Here is a 20,040-nt window from a genome sequence, read left to right on the forward strand (position 1 = left end):
TCGGCAATTCAGCGCAGACAAATCGCAGCTTTTGAAAGCGGAGAGAAGGGCTCGATTTTTCATCATTTCAAAGCCTCGCTTTATACGCCGAGCATTTATTCAACAACACTGGTCTGTGAAATTTGGAAGCCGTATTGATTTTCACTTGACGGCCTTCCATTAAAGCAAGCGTGTGATAGTGGTGACTTCGGAGTCTCAAGCGGCAAACATCTGCATGAGGAAAACGTGCCGGCCGAACCCCGGGACGCTCGTTATGTTGGAGGAGCGAGAGAACGAAGGCGCTGGCGGGAGATGAAAGACGCCGGCTCGCCCTCGAGGTTTCGATTTGGGCTCGGCGTTCGCCGTTAACGGCAGGAACAGCTGATGCCTACCTTGCTTGAAGCCGGCCGGCCATTTGGGCTTAAATGAAAGGAAGGAGAAATGTGGGCACTTTCCGTAAATTGTTCTCGCTCTTGTCAAAATGCTTTTTTTTTGCTCTCGACTTTCCAGTGCTAAAAATACACTGACATTTTCAAACTCTCATTGGAAACTTCATCGCGCTTCACGTCTTCTGCGGCAGTCCCGAATTTAATATGTGTTGACGTTCTCGTCTTGATATATTTGGAGAGCAGGTGGTCAGACTCCAAATGCCGTCTTTTATTTACAAAGACCTGGCTGCTGATTGAGTGGAGTATTTATTTCCCAGGTCTGTGACTCCGGTGACTGTGGCGTAAATATTTGCAGAGTTGAACAAAGCTTTATTGGCTCGAGATGCGCTATCGGCGCATGGAGCAGGGAGCGCCACGGCCGACTGAATCGATGGACTACTTGGGGTGACGAAAGGTTGAACGTTTCTTACCTGAGTTCCTTTGGATCAAACACCAGCTTGACGTCATTGACAATAGTGGGAATGTATTTGAGTGCCGCACCCTGAACACAAAAAAGCACAATTCTCAGTCAAGCATCCGCTAGCAACATTTCTAATGAAGATCAATGACTTAGCTGATCCTCATTATATTTTTTTAAATAAGCTAATAACCCCTGTTTTTGGGCTGGAATTTGTCTACTGCTTACCACCATGTCATCATCACAAAGACATTGCAGTGATTGAAAGTTGCGCTGACAAGGTGATGGACTTTCGGAGCCCTCTCCTCGACGTTGATTTTTCAAATTAGCGACAGTAAGGCAAACATTGCGCAGCCAATTACACAGCTTGAGCGTGCTTCCCACCTGCCGATTGTTTTATCTCGGAGCACAGACGTGGTTTGGTGTGCGAGTGTGAGGGTCAAGGATGACAAAATGGAAACACACAAAATAGATGGTGAGATAAATACCTTGAGGAGCAGCTAAAGGGCAGAAAGCCAAGAGGAGCAGCGGTTCACAGGACAGTCAAGGTTGAGAGGAGGAAAGAACACCGAGACAGAAGAAAAACAAACAGTGTGTGCGGATGAAAGATGCAGTCCCTTACATTAAGGTCACATAGAAAAGACGGTATAAGACGAAGACGAAGAAACAAACAGCATAGTGAGCGGAGGGAATCCAAACGCCACTCCATTCACGCATGGCCTGTACCTTCACCATGCCCGTATTCTCCGAGTTGCTGTTCATCATGTTGCTGAAGGAGGTGAAGAGGTGCCTCAGAGACTCCATGAAGTCGGCCTCGCCTTTGTTCTCATAAAGTCTGCCGGGGGAAGCAGCTAAGTTAGTTTTTGTGACTTTTTACTAATGAAAGGAGAGGCCCGGTTATGCCGTACTGATTAAAGAGGATCCTCGAGCGCACGATGAACTTGAAGATGTACTCCAGGGCCTTCATGGCTTTCAGCAGTTGCTCCGTCAGCTTCTCGGCATTGTCCACGTAGTTCTTCAGAACCTTGGTCAGCTTCCTGCCAAAGCGCACGCGGTGCCTCGTCAGTACACGCCGTCGCTCTCTCGTGACCCCCGAACCAACTCACGTGTAGGCCAGCGTGGCGCTGAAGTGCTTGCGGATGTACGTCTCCAGGACCGGGTTGAAGTGCTGGAATTTGCGGTCGGCGATGAGACCGATAATGAACACCTGAGCAAAGACGAAAAGAAAACACGTTCGACCTTGATTGACATTAAGTAACAAACTTTAATGTTCATACTCGTCGCTCACTCACCAAGGCGTCAAAGACGAGCGTGTCAAAGGTGTCGCTGTCCGAGTTCTCCATCATGATGTTGAAGAGAGCGTCCAGCGTGTCTTGAAGGAACTAGAAAGAACACCAAGAGTCACAACGTGTCCAAAGTCAAATTTGAACGCTACCCGTCTCGAAATCCTCACTTGCTCGACTCCCCAGTTTGAAAGCTTTTACCTGATTTGAACCACCATGTTTTTATTCACACTTGGGTGACTCATAAGCAACAAAACAAAGGCAACTTTCTTTTTCTTTTTCTTTTTTAGACACCATCTGTTCATCTGTTGACACATAAACATGATGAATAACATCGGGCGCCCGCCCGGCGTGTTAACTTGTCGTACAGAGGCTGACGATTGAGATGTATCAGCCAGCCTTGCTGAATCTGTTTACTAATAGGGAAAGCGCCGCTAACATCACCAAACACGCTCAGACACACAAGGTGCTCATCTGTCTGCCGTCTCACACACACACACACACACACACACACGTTTTCTGTTTCTAATTAACAACGAGTCCCCATTCACACCTCTGTTTATTCCTGTGCTCCATCTGTAACACTAATTTGAAAACATAATCCAAGAAGGTGAGACGGAAAACTCGCCTGAAACCCAGTACTGACCTTGACCACCTCGCCGCCTTCCACCTTCATGAGCTGTCGGAGGTTCTGCTGCAGAAGGCTGGTGTTGGAGCGCCACTTCAGCAAGCCCAGTAGGTCCACTGGGGAAAACAAACGGAGAAAAAAAAATGCATTACAGAAGGTAGGTTTGATTTAAGAAGCAACGAAAGGAAGTGCAGAAATTAAAAGCGCGACATTACTGTCAACAAAAGGCTCTCCAACAAAAGATAAAAAAAAAAAAAAAGGAACTCTGGCACAAAAAAGGCGACATTGGCAATTGAAATGGAAAATGCTCCCCATTAAGGGGAATATTTACTCGCCGCAATGGTTCCTTTTCAACGAGCAAGCACGCAAAGAGCCTCAAAGGCCGTGACCTTCCGTTTGAAACAGGCTCCATTGTTCATAATGGGGCGGCAGTACAAGGAATATTTTAAAAGTGTGTTTTAGTGTACGCTTTGATGTGTTAAAAAAACAGATTAGGGTGGCAAAAAAAATCCCCTATGGTTTTTAATTCATCACTGGACAGGCAAGGTTGCTCACCATTCTGCGTGAGCTTGGTGGAGCACACCAGGGTGGAGATCTGAAAGGAGTCCTTGCTGACGGTGCAGTTTCCCAGGTTGTGGGTGCTCTTGCCCGTGCTGGAGTAGCCCTTCTCCTCCAGTTCCAGCTTGGTGGCGGGCAGGTTCAAGTACAAGGACGAGTCCTCCAATCGCTTCGCTTCCGCCTGCAAGTACGACGAGGAGAAGTCACCCAGCTTCTCGAAGGCGAGCGCTCAAATACGCACGTCCTGATCTTCATTCAATTTGACAATTCGGCAAGAAAATAGCCTCTCTGTGTGTATTGCGGGAGGCTGGTTTGTTCTTGTACCTTGTAGACAGTGAGATCGTGCTCGCCGTCCCTCAGGGTGGTCCCGTCGTACCTCATCAGCTTCACAAAAGACAAGGCGAAGATCTTCTCCGATTTGTCTTTTGCTGCGAGGGGGAAGAAAAATGCAACACAGAAAAAACAGTTTTGGTGCTCCCAATCTTTTGCGGAGATTAATTTGTAGCGAGTTGTTCTTAACTGGTATTAAATCATCACGCTTCCTCGGTGGCACAAAAAAATATTTTTTTTTAATATTATATTTTTTTACAGACAAAATATTATATATAAAATGCTTGAGACCGCAGAAACAAGCGGGAGGACTGGCAGGCGTCGCGTAAGCGGGACTTCACGGCCGCATCCATCACGAGCGCCGATCAACAAACGCGGATTTACGCGCTGGGCAGGCGCGATTCATCTCCGCTGTAGCGCGTATTCCATCTGCATAAATTCCCACTGTACCGTCTGCCCCTCGCCGTGAATAATTCCTGGCAGCTGCCTGCCACGGGAGAGCAAAGGCACGGCATTCGGCGGAGGGGAAGGAGTTCATTTCAGGCCGCGTTTCCTTTTGTGGCCCAATCAAAGTTACATTTGCGCGGAAGGTGCGCCGCCGTTTTGACTTTAACTCGAGCTGTCACTTTAGATTTATGTTTACGTTGCTGTGCTGCATATTTTAAAACAGAGTAGCGCCCGCCAGTATTCGTATAAAGGTGTATTCGGGAAAGGGAGGGAATTAAATTGAAATCTTATGATGATGCGGCACTCACAGTCCTGCGACGAGCGGTGGCGAAAGGTGAAGCGCAAGTGGCTCCGGTTGACGTCTTCGATGGGAATGGCCACCTGCAACGAGGGCAACGTCACGGCGGGAACTTTCGTAAAGTCTCAAGAAAGTACCTTTATCGTTTCGAACCACCGCGGCTGCTTGACTTGGTAGTAGATGACCGACTTGTACTCGCTGATCCCGTCGTCTCCGGCGCCGGGAAAAATAACATTCTGGAACATACGGATAGACAAAAAGTTCATTATTCAACCTTTTTTATGAACCGCTGAGCCCATTTGGACTCACTTTGGACGGCGGGTGGAAACATTTATTCGTTTTGACTTGACAGCCGACGTGATCTGACTTGCCGCAGTTTGCACTTATTTCATAAATTGCGCCGCCTCTCCGGCTGCAGGCCTTTTAAAATCCTCGCGCCTGCAAATCTCCCACAAGCCTTGCCGATTCGCTGGCTAAATGAGAAATTAATTATTTAAGGTGGTCGGCGTGCATATGCAAAGTAGCCGGCGTAGCAACGAGGCTTGTCAGCGGATGGCTTTGTTTCTTTGCAATCTGCCCAAGAGTCTTCCAGCTGACTCCGCCGCTGAGCTATTGCGCTTTTGCTAATGGCTTCTGACAAGCGGCAATTATGAGGAATAACGGGGCCCCCAGTTTACTCCAGGCCCGGTTGAACGCCACCGGAGGGCACACAACTCACTTTATAATTCGGCGGAATTTCATGACAGCCAAAAGGAAAAAAGGGAGTCTAGCCACAGGTGATGAAGAGGGGTGGTGGTGGTAGGGGGGGCGGTAAATACGCCAGGATGATGAGCGGTCGCTCGCCTGCAGCACAAAACCTTCCGGCAACAGGAGGACGATGACGAAAAATAAAAATCCGGAGGCGGCGAAACAAATGAAGAATAATAGAGGCAGAGAGGAGAAAGAGAGCTACTATTGTTCCGAGTTGGCACATTTGCACATTTTCTGCGCCATCCTCCTTTTTATTTTTCTATTTCTATCCTGTTCACTAAATCACTGCCTTTGACTTTGGAGGTTCCACCGTGATTCGAGATAGCTGGCAAATAAAGTAAACGATGTTCGGCAGACAATCTTCGGCAGACCAGTTTGCGTTGCGCAGCTCCCCTGCTCCCTATTAGCCGACGGCCTCTGCAGAACAAGAGGCGTGGTCCCTGCAAGGGTCGGCAATAATTAAACATCCGGCGCGAAGAAAAAAAAAGGCCGGCCTCTGGCTGGAGTCTCTAGAGGGCGCTGAAGCTTAATTAGACGGCCTGGCCGATGATTAAAAAGTATCTTGTGCTTGTATGCAAATTTTGGATGGAGCCGCGAGTCCAAATGGAACTGGGAGTATTTAAGGCGGCTATCATTTTTTTATCTGACCATACCTCCAGTTTTTTGCCGTCCTCGTCGTACACGGACATGGTGACCTCCACGTTTTTGGGGGTGGTCTTGCTCCCTTTGTCAAAGTCTCCCTGGACCAGGGTCAGGTAGATGTCGTTTCGCACGTCACCTTTTCGGAAAGCAACAACAAACGAGATGTTATGGTGGGCAGAAAAAGGACAACATATCGACATTGAGAGAAAGACATCGCACACACCTGGCATGATGATTTCGGGGAAGCCCATCTTGCGGGCCACGGCTGTGGAGCGATCCACCAAGTGAGGGAAGTCTTTGCGGATTTGGTGGATGTCGCCGGGAAGCCGTTTGTGGGTGACCCACAGGCCTAACCATTTAGAAAAAAAAAAGACTTTTGACTTTGCTGTTTTTGCATTTTTCCATCACTGAAAGGCCGCGCAATAGTGAGAAGAGTTAACGAGTCTATTTTCTTCTATCTTGTTTTTTTTCCCATCCAAAACTGCCTCAACCTTTTCTTTTTGATGGGCCTCATGTTGTTAGGAGACTAGCCGGAAGCCTTTTGATACGCGAGCCACGCCGAGCGCTCCGTTTATCCGGGGGAGTGTTTGAAAGATGCTGACAGAACCAGGAGACACCTTGCATGTTCTTCCTTCCTGCATGTCAAATCTGTGATTATATCTTAGCAGAAAAGCAGCGTGTCTTCATTAGCCGAGGAATTCTGCTGCCATGGAGACGACGCATGGGGGGGTTATTTTCGGTACAAGGAAAAGCGTCAGTGCTTGACAGAGAATGATGCTGCGTTTGAGCATGATGAGATTTCCCTGCATAGAAAATTTGATCGGCCTGTGCCTGATTTCAAACGCTTTGCTCCATCCTCATGCTATGCGACCCTTAAGCGTGCTGACCTTGGCCCTTGTGGTTGACCTCTTTGGCCGTGATGACTTTGTTGATGACCGTTTGCAGGAAGTCGCTCTCGCCCGCCACCCTGAGTGAGGGGGGGAAAAAAAAAATCTGTAAACGATGAAGCAGAAGTGATCGCCCTTTGTGTGATGAGGAAATATAAATGGTATCAAGTCATTTCAGCTCATTTCACTTCATTTTATGCTACGCGATTGAAATAAATGTACTACATAATTTCTATCGTGCTATAAATAAGTATCAGTCAAGTGAATTAAGAGCTTAGCGAATTCAAGCTAGTAGCGGTAGCATTGTACAAAGTGCGATTATTTTTTTTCCGATGCTTTCTTCGTTCAACACGTGACGCCCGCGCCCGTTTGGAGATGGGCAGTAATGAGCGTAATTTATGCGAACGGATGAAATTCTGGGTCACCCGTTGGCCCCGTTGAAGTGTTTGCAATTATGCGGAAAACGGCGTTAAGCAAAAGGTTACTCCGCCTGTCTGCCAGAGTGGCAGCCTGTTAATGAGATTGCCTTAATTGAGTCAGTGGGGGGGACGGAGGGAGCGCGCGTGCGCCTCTCTTAAGGTCCGCCGCGCTAATCGGGTGTCAAGGACTGTTGGGGGAACGCAATCACACGGGAAGGCGACGGTGCTGTGCGCTTACGGCTGGAACGGGATAAAGTGCTGCTTGTCTTCGTCGTCTGTTTTGCCCGTGATGATGTCAGTGACGTCCATGACTGCGGGAAGGGCGACAAGGAGGGCATTATTGGAACGCTCTCGGAGCTTCGCGCCGCACACAAAGTGGCTAAGACTTGCTAATTCGTGATTCAACCCCCCCCCCCCCCCAACTTTTTTGATCTATTCTTTCAAAGCGGGCCTCACCTGCCACGCCAAAAGGTCTCCTCAGACCTGACGTGAGCTTCTTGGTGTTGTTGTCTCGCAGCTCCATGCGGCCCACTCGCACGATTTGACACACAAAGCTAATCTTCTCGCGCTTCAGGTCTTCACTGCCCAAATCCTGAAAAGGAATCCATCTTTTTTTATTTTAAAGCAACGACACCGCCTTTGTCACTCAGCAGAAGAGGTTTGGAATGTTCAGAGTTGAAAAGCATCTCACGGTGAAGACGGCACGCAGGTTGTGGAGCTGGTCGATGTCCTTCACCAGACCCGAGCTGGACCACTTCACCAGGTAGTTCTCGCTGCCAGAGAGAAAATATAAGTAAATAGGCCACGACGCCCGGGCACAGCAGGTCCTCCTCGGGGGCTTCACCTGATGAACTTGGACTCCACCGGGTCGTAGAGCGACATGAGCACCTCGGCGTCCTCTCCGATTTTGCACACCACGTTCTTGAGCGTGACGAAGAGGGCGAAGGCCGGCGTGGAGGCGAACTTGGCCTGTCGGCTCAGGTCGATATTCTGCTTCTGCGACTGGAGGAAGAAGGAAGAGAGACTTAAGGTTGGCTTTTCAAATTTGCTTTTCAGGCTTCCATTGGGACATGAGTCGTTTCAAGTCAAAATGATTTGGAAATCATTTCAAGCCAATATTTGCTTTCACCTTCTCCTCTTGGATGCGGTCCTCGATTTGCTTGGAGGCCGTTTCGTGCGCTCGAAACAGGCTGATGGTGCTCGCGAGCTCCGGGTCCAGAATGTTTCCATCCTTGTCGCGAACCACCAGGTCCAAATCCAAGTATCTGCAAAAAAAGAGAAGGTGCACATTTGCCCATCTTCTGCCTCCCATGCTTTTATTTTTGGAAAATTAATCCTCACTTGTTGCCGTAGTCAATCTTGGACGTGACTTTCTGTTTGAGCTCGGAAAGTTCGTCCTGCGGCAGCGTCCCCGACAGGATTTGGGAACGCCATTCGATCAGGTCGTAGATCATGTCCCGGACCGAGTTGAACATCTCGCGTTTGTCTCCCTGCAATCGCCCAAAAACTTCAGTCAAGACACTCCGGAGATTTCCAGACTTTGAAAGAACGTCGCCACTTACCACGTACAAGTCGCGCCATATCGATGCCCATTCCCGCAGCGTGGTGGTGACTTCCTGGACCAGCGGCAGCTCGGTGGGAACCACCGTCTCCTTTTGCCTGTGGCGCCAAAAACGACAACTTACTCAAAAATCGAGACATTGTCCGAACGATGGAAAACTAGAATGAAATTTGCAATAAAATTAATATCAAACAAAAATGGACGACAGATTTCTTAGTCTATGCACGTTGGGCAGTTCTCGTCGACCTGTCTTTGGAAACAAATCTCCCAAATTGATTTGAAAGGTCTTTAAGTGGTTTTATTGCGCAATCACAGCAAGGCAGCGTTCAAGTACTGACCCGCTGCCCTCGACGGTGGCCTCTTTCAAGTGGATGTAGCAGGCGGGGAAGATGCCCTGCCGGAGCGGAACACGAGTCAGAAGGGTCGATGCAAAACACGTTCCGGTCAACGGCTTGACTGCGTTACGCTCACCTTTCTGGATTTCCTCCTCAGCCTATGCCCTCGGAACCAGTCTGGGGGAAAAAATACAGGTATGGGAAAGAATACATGTGCTGCAGGGAGAATTTTTAAGTTTTGACACGTTAGGTTTTCAAACTACTCTTTTTTTTTATGATTCTTACGTTCGTGCGTCTCCAGAATGTGCACCGTGTCTCCAATCTGCAGCGACAGCTCCTCCTCCCCGCGGGCATCGTAGTTATAGATGGCTGAAAGAGACCGGAGGAAATTCTTACCAGGAGGAAACGGCGCCACTTTACGACGTCCACCCACGCCGCCGATGGTGGTGTCATCATCGACAGGCGGTGGGAAAGACCAAAACACTGTAGGCGGTGTGAAAGGAAGCAGAAGTCCCGTTTGCTCCCAGGCCACTTTAATAGCGTCCAATAAAAATTGGCTTTTTGTCACGTCCAAGCGCAACGGGCCGTGACCGACGTCTTAAAACAATAGGGCGAGGTGTCGGGCGCTCGCGTTAACATGCTTGCCGCGGACGGATGACATCCTTCACCTCAAATGTGATTTATTTTATTTCTTCTAAATATTAGCTAGGACACATTCAAGTTGTCACTCAGTGACCTCCAAGCAGGAGGAAGCAATGGTTCGGATTAAAAATTGACCATCAACATAAAGCAGAATTTTTTTTAAAGGTCAATCAGATCATCCTGGAGTGAAAGCAATAACTTGCACTGGAAGCACATTTCAATTAGCCTGGCGTGACAGGCTGCCATCAATAAATGTGCGCCGGTGATTTTGTGAGGCCTCAAACAATCCAGCCGGGCTGTAGAATTCACCAGAACTCCGTGCTGACGTGCAAACAAAGACCTGCGCTACCCACAGGAAATGCGTGCGGCGTGTTTTAAGTACACAAAAGGTACCGAGGTGGTCCGAGGGCTGCGAACAAAAACAGTCAGGCCGTTTTGTCACTTTACAGCAGGACAAGCTCGATTATGCAATCCCTAATGGCAGGAAATGCCAGCGTGTTTATTTTCAAGCCCAGTTGAAATGTCCCATTAGACAGAACTTAAAGAAAGCACTTCTCAAACGACGTGGAGCTCAACGCTGACGTTTCACAAAAGCAGTCGATGCGGATTAAGAGCGGTCGGGCTTGACTTGACGTCGCTGTGATTGTTTCGGAGTGGATGAGTCACCGCGAAAGAGTTGCAAAGGCGACTATTTTAAGGTTTGCGCTGCAAGATGCTCAACCACGGCAGGAAGTTCAAGCGGGACTTTTTAAAATAAATAAATAATAAACCTCAAGCGGCATTTCCTCCATGGCCATGTGCATTCGGGGAGGGAACAAAGCCCTTGCGCATACCACCAGAATTATTTTCCAGTCGTCCAACTCATCAATTGCAAAATTTAATGTGCATGAGTGCACACATTAATAGACTAAATGGTCAAAATGGCAGCCGTGCCAAAGATTTACAGGGGGCAATTTGACGTCTGCGGTGACTGACACGTCCATCAGAAACCCTGGAATGAAAGGACATGAAAAAAAATAAAAATAACACGGGACAAACGCAACAATAACAAGCACTTAAGATGGCGTTGACATTATTTATGACCCCAATTGCCCCAGCGATGCTGAGCCTGTTGATGTGCGAATAATAATTTTCAAAGCGAATAACAAGCGCTGATAGACTGTCTTGAAGTGGAGTAAGTCTGGTGTCCAAGCTTAGATAACCTTTCAAGAAACTTTGTAACCAATATTTTCAACAGTGGCACTATCTTGCTTTTATTCTCTTTACTTATTTTCACTGGCACTTTTGGGAATGTTATCTTCCCTAGTGATGATATTTTGAACGAACTTGCAGTGAACTGAGGGGGGGGGTCGGCATTTACGCAAGCAGCCGCCTAATGGAAGCTGACAGTCGGGCGGCTCTGCGAGGCCCGTCTAAATTATGTAATGACGGCGGTCGACGTCGCCGAACTACGTTTGGCACGCCATCGGACCATCTGTCAGGGAGTGCGACGGGGGCACCTTGGCGGACAATGCCGGCGCTGTTTGGATCAATACCGACAGGGGAGCGGCGGGGGCAGCGTTATACGCGGGTTCCTCCGCAGCTTTTGTCCAAAAGGAGAAATGCCGGTTTCTTGAGCCGCCTCAAAGTTAAGCCTCTGACACACCACCTGTCAAAAACAGTCACCGCTCTGGACAGAACAAGTCGGTTAGGAGTTGAGCACCTGATGCAGCATCTTCTGGGCGCTTATCAAAACCACTCAAACCTTTCATTACCGGCGTCCCGATGAAAAGTGACGAGGGGAGCCGCCGTAGCCATATTTATTGGACCTGAAACGGATAGCGAGACGCGACCGAGGGCAAGCGTCACATTCGTCACGAGAAACGGGTCAGAGCTGATGATTTAAGAAGCACGGCTGAAATTTCAGCGGTACGGTTTTAATTGCTACCATATTTGGGAGCCTCCCACACCCAAGATTGTTTGCCTTGGGTGAAGGGGGGCTTGTGATTTATGGTCTTACAGAAAAAAAAAGCCGAAACATCGTTTAAATGTGTCAGCGGATGTGCCAAATGAGCACTGTCTCGGGTTGTCAGTCCCACAGACAACCGCAACCACCGATCGGAAAGACTAATTCATCCTTCATAGAAAAAAAAAAATAGATTGGCACTGACTCATAGCTAACAAAAATTCCAAACACTTCCAAAATAATTTCTCTGATTTTCTTTATATGTAATTACCGTCAACTACATCACCGTTTTCGAAGCTCCAGAAACAATTTGATGTTCCATCGCAATTATTTTGCATCAGTGACATTGTGATTGCCTCCTCCAGTTCAATTATTAAAACCAGCTCATAACACCAAACACCAATCTGAGCATCACGATTATAAATGGTGATACATCCCTGGTAGCGATGCTTTCGTAAACAAATCATGGAGTGACTTGTTCCCCCTTTAGCATGGACTTGTTGAGAGAAGTGAAACAAAGTCGAACAATTGAGTCTGGTTGTAAAAGTACAAGAGGAGAAGTTGTAAATTAAATAGAAACGAGCCAAAGTATGTTTGTAAAAAGTTGCCGAGGAAGATCGAGGCCCCTCTGTCTCTGTCCTGTCTCACAGGAAACAGCAGCCTAGGCGCGCCTCGAAACAATTCCCAGCGTCTTCCCAACCCCGTGAAAACAAACTCTTCTTCGGGAATTTTTCTTTAAAACACAATGTCAACTTTCATTATGAAAAACCACTTACCCACATTCTCTGGACTCGAAGGAGAAGCCGGAGAGGGGCGTCCGCGTCCAGCTTCTCCTTCCCTTCGCTTCCCAAACTTGTTCAATCTCAGAGCTAACAGACGCTAACGATGGAGTTGCTGCTTTTGCTTTGTACTTACCAACGCCGTACTTTTCCTTCTTGGTGGGCACCCAGCGAGACATTCTCCAACCTCCTTCCCCGTTTCCACGAGGTCCCCAGCCGAGACCTTGTCGCTCGCAAAACGCCCGACTTTTGCTTCACTTTTCGACCGAGAGTTGAGCAGCTACTTGGGTAGCCATGTTTTTTTTTTTTTTCCCGCCGCTGACTGGAGGCTCCACCAGGGGGAAACCCGGGAACTTTTTTTTTTTACCCGCCAGGCATCCTAAAAGAATAAAAAACATTTTAATATTTTTATGCCTCAATAAGCACATATCACTGCAATATTTGTTGGTAAGGTAAATTTTTGTAAATCAGATTTTCTAAATGAAATCAGAACTCACGTTACCGGTCCGGGAGGTGGAGCAACAAGCTCAACTAAACTTAATATTCATGTTTTTTTTTTTTTAATTAATGGGTTGTAATGTATAAGTATATTTCATAAAGAAATTACATTTTAGAGAGCCAGCAGGTGTAGCAAAGCAGACCAATAAAATCGCTGTTTTCATTCTGGCTATTAATTTGAGTTGTAACTCAATCTACGTAATAAATTGGTGTTTTATATTCAAATAAATTGATGGTCTCTCGATCATTTTACAGAATTAAAACATAAAACTTCATAAATCAGTAGTAGTTGTAGCAACATTGACCAATAGAAGCGCTTGGAGTTATAATATTTCACTTGTCACTTGTTACTAGGCAGAATTTATATAGCACAATTGGTTACCAGGCCCAATAAATCGTCACAATTGTTCACCTAATTGCTAACCATTATTTGTATATGCCTGACTTTTGTCATTAAGATATTGGTAAATTAATAAATAAATCGGAAATGTAACATTTTTCTACTACAGCGGAAAGTTTCACAACAATCAGTTCGGTAGTATATTATTATGCGCACATTAGCCTCTCATGCTGTGTGAGGGCCTTCTCAATTATGCACCTCCCGCCTCGCCCACACCCCAGATGGCTAATGTTTTTTTTTGGGGGGGGGTGCTTTTATTCCCTCGTAAAATTATATACAAGCTTTATGCACTATTGCGAGGAGAGAAAACATGCCAAGACAACAGCTTTACGAAGCTTCATATACAAGAGGAGATTAATTAAGGCAATAAAGTATTAAAGCACCAAGTCATTACAAAACGCACCTATACAAAACGTGTCTATGAAAAATGGCAATTTATTAGTTTTACTGGAATATTATTTTATGTTACAAAGTTATTGATGCAACAAAAGGCTATTTATGACTCATCATGAAAAACTTTTTTATTTCATTTTGCTCAAAAAGGTTTTACATTTGCTCTGTCAGCTCTTTTTAACTAATGTCAAAATGTCAGTGAGTCTCCCAAAATCCGCCCGTTGACTCTTCCGACCGCTTTGCGAGGGTCACATGGTTCGAACGGAGGCTCCAGGCAAACAATCATCTGATCATCTGCCGATCACAAGATCCCCGGGATGGGCCCAAATGGGGGGGATTCTCCAAGGAAAATTATCTAACTGTTCGGAAGTCATGGCATAACTAACATTTATAGTTGATTTCGGCAAAGACGTATGGCATCCCTGGCACCCCAAATGTCCCACGATAACACAATTCACCAAAAAGTCATTTGTGGTTTGTTCTGGAATCATCAAGTGTGCTTTTTCCTCCAACTCCCCCCCCCCCCCCCCCTTGTATCTTCCCATTGCCCTCCCTTGTACTGAATGATCAGCCCTTGTGCTCAGTGACTCCTTTGTTTGGCTGAGCATCATCACACTGCAGCATGCCGGAGACAGCGCCCTGCAGCACCCCGTCCGTCCATTGAAGACTATGTCCGTCAAACATCTAAAGTTGGGCGCAAGAGAAATAAAAGTTGCATCCACTTTAGGCCAGTCTTGATCGAGGGTGGCCTCCGGTGTAGAAGTCTTTCATCGCAGCTTGAAACCGGAGACCCGGTTACCTGAGATGACTCTCCGAAGGCCAGCTGCTCACCTGCCGATGGGCTGGAGGAGATCCGGCGACGAGTCCCACTGGGAGACCGGGAGCTCCAAGGGGGAGAGCTTCTCCTACGTCCCTCGCCAAGACGCTCGTCCGCAGAGCGCCATCGAGGGTAGACAGATGGACGCTTGGCTCCACGGAATGCAAGGCGATGGAGAAGCGAGTGAGGGGAACCGGAGACCGTACCGGACTCCCTCCTTCAGCGGCATGTCGTCCTGTGGCAACACGACGGCAAGTTCTTTAGGCAGCCGGGAGTCTCTGCAAAGTGAGTTCTTTGTCCCCGTGGGACGCAGGGGGAGTCTGGAAAGGGTTCACATCTCGCAGACGCCAAAGAAAGAGCAGTCCCAACTCGGTTACGTCACGCCGGTGAAAACCGGATGGCTCCCGATTCAACGGAGAGTGATAACGGTGGACGAAAGACAACTGGCTTCACCGCAACCTGCTGTCCAGGTAAGGCATCTTCATTCTTTTTAAAAAGCCCTTACTGTGCATTATTTCTAAAACTTTGCAACTCGTTTGGAGCTACGGCATGATAGACTTTTAATTTCTTCACAGGTGAAATTGAAACAACCCATCACGCCGACGTTTCTGAAGAGTCGAGGAACAGTCAGCCTGCACCAAGGTTTGTGCTCATCCCGCTCACGAGTAGCTAGCTCACTCGAGCCACGCGGCGGGATTGATGGAGAGGAGACTCGATTAGCCGAGAAAAGGTGATCAAAAAAGATAGAGACCTCACGGTGGAAAGATAAGACGAGATGTGAACTGATTGGAAAAGCAGCCCCCCCCTTTTCCTCCCCCCGCTAATCTTTGAGCATGGCAGTCCTTCACTCGGCCGCTTTTATCCCAGGGTTGATCCCTCAACCCCGTTCTTGTTCGCTCATCGATCAGCCCTGTCGAGACCGCAGAATCAAACGAATCCATCCTGGGCAGCTGGAAACATAAGCAACGTTGAAAGAAGCCCAGAGATGATCAATAGTGAGGTGAATGGCAACCATTAAATAAATGTGACGCTAATGAGGCAACGTCAGCCAAAAAAAAGTCTTTCACAAATTAGTTTGCTGCCTTTTGGCGGGATTTTGCTTTGTGGCCAAGACACAAATGAGACATCGGGTGAGTCAGATGGAACGCGGCGAGGCTCTTTTTGCTTCTGGTAACATCTTGGAAAACACATTATTCGTGTTTTTCTTACTGCGATCACATTTTGCAAGAAAAAAAAAAGTGCTGCCATTTTCAAAAGTTGTCTCCTGCTGAAATGAGAACGGCTCCGAAAAGCGAAAGATGCGGGGGCTATCCCCAAACCGTCGCCATGGCAACAGAAGCAGATGGAAATTCGATGCTCTCGAGGAGTTTTCTCTTCCTCCCATCTCCTTCCAGAAGTTAAATGAGGACATTTTCAAATTATTACCGGTATCTCTGACAAGCTAACATCCCTTATTGACAGTGTCAACATGGGTAGCGTGAGCCAAACACACATGTGTATATCGAAGACAGACATGTGACCGTTTGTTTTGCCTTGAAACACTTTGGCGTAGACGGACAAGCCGAGAGGAGTCCGCGTAGGACGTGGCAGACTCCCGATCGGTCGTCTCCTGTCATCAAACAGGTACCTGACTCGTGTGTGTGTCCAAATTTTTTGTGTCTCTTTGCTTTCATTGTCATTCCGCGAGGGTTCGGTCGTATCGGCCTCGCTCTCTCGCTGCCTCGGCGGTTGTGTCGGGTCTAGAGTCATCTGACTTGAAAATAAACAGTAAGAGCCCTGAAGGGAGGCGAGGCAGCTGACTGACCCGCTATTTTAAAAAAAGAAATCTTCACAGTGTCAAGACCTCAGTTGTAATTAATGAAGCCTTGGTGTTTTTTCTGCAAGCTAGCATAGCGCCTTTTCATCTCAACTGCAGGTTCTGGACAAACAGGACTGCGCTACCAGCCAGCAGCGAAGGCCTGGAATCTGGAAAGCGCTGAGAAGAGGCTGGAATAATACCAGGCTGTCAGGGAGTGGCTCTTCTGTCCCACGTGAGGAACCCCCTCTGGTTACAAGAAGCAGAATAGAAGAGCCCTCGCGGAGAACTTTTGCCGAGTATGGCCGACCTGACTTCGTGCAGCAAGGTGGTTCTCCTCCAATGTAGCCAATGTTTCAAACTTTGTGTGTCTTCATTCTTATTTCTGTCCTTAGACCCCCCAAGACAGCCAAGAAGAGTAGAAGAACCCTCGCTATGTAGTCCTCCTGCCTCCACCGTGACGCCCCCCTACAGACGCCACAGCTTGCAAGCGTCCCACATCCAGACCACGTCCACGCCCGCCACGCTCATCCCTCACAGCAAAGTAGGATTCTCATCCATCACCATCTCCAGTCGTAAAGTCAACCGCTCGGCCAGCTTCACCGCCGCCGACGACATGAACCCGAGGAAGGCCACCATCGTTAAAGTGACCGAGCAAAGGACCACGGTCAGCTCCGCTCCCCGAAGAAAGGCCGCGATTATCAAAGTGACCGAGATTAAGGAGAGCTACAGTCCGGGGATTCGCAGCGGGAACGGATTCGCTCCAGTAGAAGCCGCAACGTCTCCGCTACAAAACGGCAAATCTCCTCCGGCGGAGCTCTCTGAACAAGAACCCAAGAGAGCGGCTGTCAGGAAATGGAGCTTGGGGCTCCCTCAAGAGAGCTTAAAGGAAAGCCCAAATAAAGACCACCAGGGGGCGTTTTCCGGCAGATGGAGCTCGACTCCATGCCTCACCCTCATTCAAACGCCGGGTAGGCTCCTTTGCGTCAGCACTTTTTTTCTCTGCCAAGGTCTAAAAAGACAGCCGCTTTAGATTCCTAGATTCCTTAACCCACTGTGATTTCGGCCCTGACAAATCTGCTACTAGAAGGTCCTCACTCGTGTCCTTGCGGGAAAAGATGTTACTCAGCGTGATGCCCTCGCACTAACAAATCTGTTTGATTATGCAAACGAAGCAGCGGGAGCCAGCGATGTGCAGTGAATAAATATTTTTCATCGCATCGTCAGCTGTGGCCCCAAAGCAGCCTCATATAAAGGACACGCATTATGTGATATATTAGCTGACAAAAGTACGTGCGAGTCTCAAGATACTGAGAATATACAAAAATGAAATTGAAGGTTAGAACCAAATTGAAGAAGAATCGAAGAACTGATGTTGGCTGAAAATGTCACAAACAGATTTTTTTTTTTCTTGGCTCGCATTGCAGAGCCTCACCAGTCTCCGGAGGAAGTCCTGGCCCGAAACGCGGCCGCCATCATCGCCAACATCAAACTTCAAAGGCAACTGAGTACGAAGAAAGCGTCGTCCTGCAATTCAGAGGAGGATTCCTCCGCCTCCCCCAAGGGAAATTCAGGTGGGATTATTTACTCCTCTAATGTAATCATCGCTTCCCACCCTTAATAAACATTGATCTCGCTCACAATGACCAGAAAATGGAGCAAGCGCTGCAGTTTTACTTTCGTTAGCATAATTCTCTCTCCCTCAGCCACAGACGGACAATGCACAAAAGACATTCCCAAGCCGGATGAGTCTCGCGCCCAACCCGCACCGACCATTCCCGATCTTCAAAAATCACATCACTCCATTTCTCTCCAGGTGAGAAAATAGATGTTGGGCCACTAACGTCCCCCAGGCCGTAGTTTGAACACCTTTGTATTTTAGCAGCAAAGCCATATCAAATACAGAAACACCTCTTTGCCGCCATCTTGTGGCACCTGGAGGGATTACAAACCCAATGGCGCCGTTTTATCCGCTTTTAAATCAAAAGTCCAGCAGATATATGAAGCTGTCGTCCCAACGAACAAAACACCGCAAATAGAAATATGGGCCGCTGTTTTGCTCTTTCGCAGTGGTTGTTAATGGAATCACACACGGCTGACTTATTTATAGAGTTCCTTTGTGAGGAATATCTCGAGGCGATGTGGAGCTGGCATGCGAGGAAGGAGCTTTTATAAGCGATTTTTTTTTCACAAGAAGAAAAATATGATTTGGATATATGTGCAGGAGGCACTGCGGAGGTCCAGACCACGCTTCATTGCTCGCTCGCAGGAGCGCGTGCAGGAGATGGCGAGGAGGGCCCAGGAGCGGAAGAAGCGCTCCAGATCAGGAGGCTCCCAAACATCTGCCACTCGCAGCCAGAGACAAGCCCGCTCCAGCAACGGTAAGAGGAGACAATACCCCCAAAAGGTAAAAAGTCCGGTTTGTAATGATAAAGAGAAAAAAAAAGGTACATTTTGGACATTATTAGCTCATATACATGCGTTCACTGCCGTCTTGTGGCCATTGTAGAGAATTACAACTACTATTTCCATTGCTGCATTATATATACTTGATATGAAATACATAAATATATATAATATATATGTTGTGTTCCAGATAATCTGTTCAAATCCAGGGAGGGAGCCAAGGAGCTCAAATCAAATCGGTTAGTAATTTTTCATGTATGCATTTATTATTGAAGGGAATATTAAATTGGAATGTTAATTATTTCCAAATCCGTATACCAGGCCAATAACTGATGTGAGGAGGCAAAAAGAGGAAGAGAAAAAGAAGAAGGAGGCCTGCTTGACCAACAGACAGCGAATGGAAATTTTCAAAAAGGTACCCAAAAATATTACATTTGATACATTGGTGTATTTTCTTCTTTTTCCGCTAGAGAGTAGTGTTGTCTAACATTTGCTAGAATTTAAAGCTACGAATCAATTTTTTTTGTTTGCTAAACCAATGACAGGGTGGATGGATGGACGATCCTATTTTTTGTGATTATAATTAATTTTACTCCGTACTCATATTTTCTAATTTCTAGAAACTTTTGGATCAGATTCTACACAGGAGCAGCAACTGAATGGCGACTGACGGGAAGTTCTGTGGATTTTATCAGTGATGATAACAACAACAACAATAATCACAACAATAATAATGATAATATGCAACTAGACAGGCTACTGTGTTGTTGTTATAGCACACAAACGGTGCAGCAACACACATAGACTGACACTAACGATATTCTTTATGCTGTCTGAAAACGACTGACTTGCCTATGCCCATCAACACATGTTCGTATCATACTACCCCCAAGTACGATATTATAATGTCATTTCCCTTATTAAAAAGCACACACACTTCTTGCACGCCGCTCATTGCGCAAGACAAACGGCCATCACGTGGCACCGGCGCCAAGCTGTGAGGCGTCAAGATGGCTGAATGTGACCTCGTTGCCACGTTTTTAATGAAGAGCGACCGACTTGAATGGCGTCTTTGTCCCAGCGCACACTGGCCCTTTATTGCACAACTCAGCCAAAGTGCATGAATGTGCAACTGAGATATTACATGCAGACAAGCTATTGTACTGTACATCCATCAGATGAATCAAAGTTCCGTTCTAATTTTGACCAATGGGGGAAAATCCGTTTTTACACAATTTTTCTGATTCAACATTAAGCCACCTCCCATTTCCAAGACTCAACGTGCCACTTTACAAGTGAAGTTGTATATGGAAATCTGAATAAAAGATATTTTTGGATAACGTGGCCCCTTTTTTTTAAGATCCTCCTTGTGGAGGGCAACACCTCTGCTTGAAGGATCTTT

The 20,040-nt window shown here is 47.2% G+C and overlaps 2 protein-coding genes across 2 annotated transcripts in view; one reads left to right on the plus strand and one right to left on the minus strand.

The window, feature by feature from the left end:
• The window catches only part of dock1 (dedicator of cytokinesis 1), a 38,818-nt gene extending 26,156 nt beyond the window's left edge, over positions 1-12,662 (minus strand). Inside the window, exons 1-24 of the mRNA XM_049759013.2 lie at positions 12,466-12,662; positions 9,249-9,332; positions 9,100-9,140; positions 8,967-9,022; positions 8,630-8,726; positions 8,409-8,557; positions 8,197-8,332; positions 7,912-8,069; positions 7,759-7,840; positions 7,524-7,659; positions 7,306-7,378; positions 6,649-6,728; positions 5,985-6,110; positions 5,773-5,897; positions 4,507-4,605; positions 4,380-4,452; positions 3,619-3,722; positions 3,292-3,475; positions 2,755-2,852; positions 2,118-2,207; positions 1,932-2,032; positions 1,734-1,862; positions 1,552-1,660; positions 839-909 (exon numbers count right to left, since the gene is read on the minus strand). Coding sequence (XP_049614970.1) covers positions 839-909; positions 1,552-1,660; positions 1,734-1,862; positions 1,932-2,032; positions 2,118-2,207; positions 2,755-2,852; positions 3,292-3,475; positions 3,619-3,722; positions 4,380-4,452; positions 4,507-4,605; positions 5,773-5,897; positions 5,985-6,110; positions 6,649-6,728; positions 7,306-7,378; positions 7,524-7,659; positions 7,759-7,840; positions 7,912-8,069; positions 8,197-8,332; positions 8,409-8,557; positions 8,630-8,726; positions 8,967-9,022; positions 9,100-9,140; positions 9,249-9,332; positions 12,466-12,508 — 2,444 coding nt within the window. The 5' untranslated portion in view covers positions 12,509-12,662. The remainder of the gene's footprint in view (positions 1-838; positions 910-1,551; positions 1,661-1,733; positions 1,863-1,931; positions 2,033-2,117; positions 2,208-2,754; positions 2,853-3,291; positions 3,476-3,618; positions 3,723-4,379; positions 4,453-4,506; positions 4,606-5,772; positions 5,898-5,984; positions 6,111-6,648; positions 6,729-7,305; positions 7,379-7,523; positions 7,660-7,758; positions 7,841-7,911; positions 8,070-8,196; positions 8,333-8,408; positions 8,558-8,629; positions 8,727-8,966; positions 9,023-9,099; positions 9,141-9,248; positions 9,333-12,465) is intronic.
• Positions 12,663-14,216: 1,554 nt separating this feature from the next.
• c21h10orf90 (chromosome 21 C10orf90 homolog) lies at positions 14,217-19,978 on the plus strand. The gene is made up of 11 exons (XM_049759347.2): positions 14,217-14,907; positions 15,013-15,079; positions 15,990-16,060; positions 16,353-16,560; positions 16,628-17,203; positions 17,660-17,806; positions 17,939-18,048; positions 18,457-18,613; positions 18,829-18,877; positions 18,960-19,053; positions 19,259-19,978. Exons 1-11 carry the CDS (start codon positions 14,425-14,427, stop codon positions 19,295-19,297), a joined length of 2,001 nt encoding a protein of 666 aa, XP_049615304.1. The 5' UTR covers positions 14,217-14,424; the 3' UTR covers positions 19,298-19,978.
• The last annotated feature ends 62 nt before the right edge of the window (positions 19,979-20,040 follow it).

The sequence above is a fragment of the Syngnathus scovelli genome, chromosome 21 (assembly GCF_024217435.2).
Source record: "Syngnathus scovelli strain Florida chromosome 21, RoL_Ssco_1.2, whole genome shotgun sequence".
In the NCBI taxonomy this organism is placed as follows: Eukaryota; Metazoa; Chordata; class Actinopteri; order Syngnathiformes; family Syngnathidae; genus Syngnathus; species Syngnathus scovelli.

Bases quoted from the DNA above. Each gene is read 5' to 3' on its own strand.
- c21h10orf90 (XM_049759347.2), top strand. From the start codon at position 14,425: ATGACTCTCCGAAGGCCAGCTGCTCACCTGCCGATGGGCTGGAGGAGA. The intron at 15,080-15,989 runs GTTTGTGCTCAT...ACTTTGGCGTAG, and splicing joins AACAGTCAGCCTGCACCAAG to ACGGACAAGCCGAGAGGAGT. The intron at 18,878-18,959 runs GTTAGTAATTTT...TCCGTATACCAG, and splicing joins AAGGAGCTCAAATCAAATCG to GCCAATAACTGATGTGAGGA.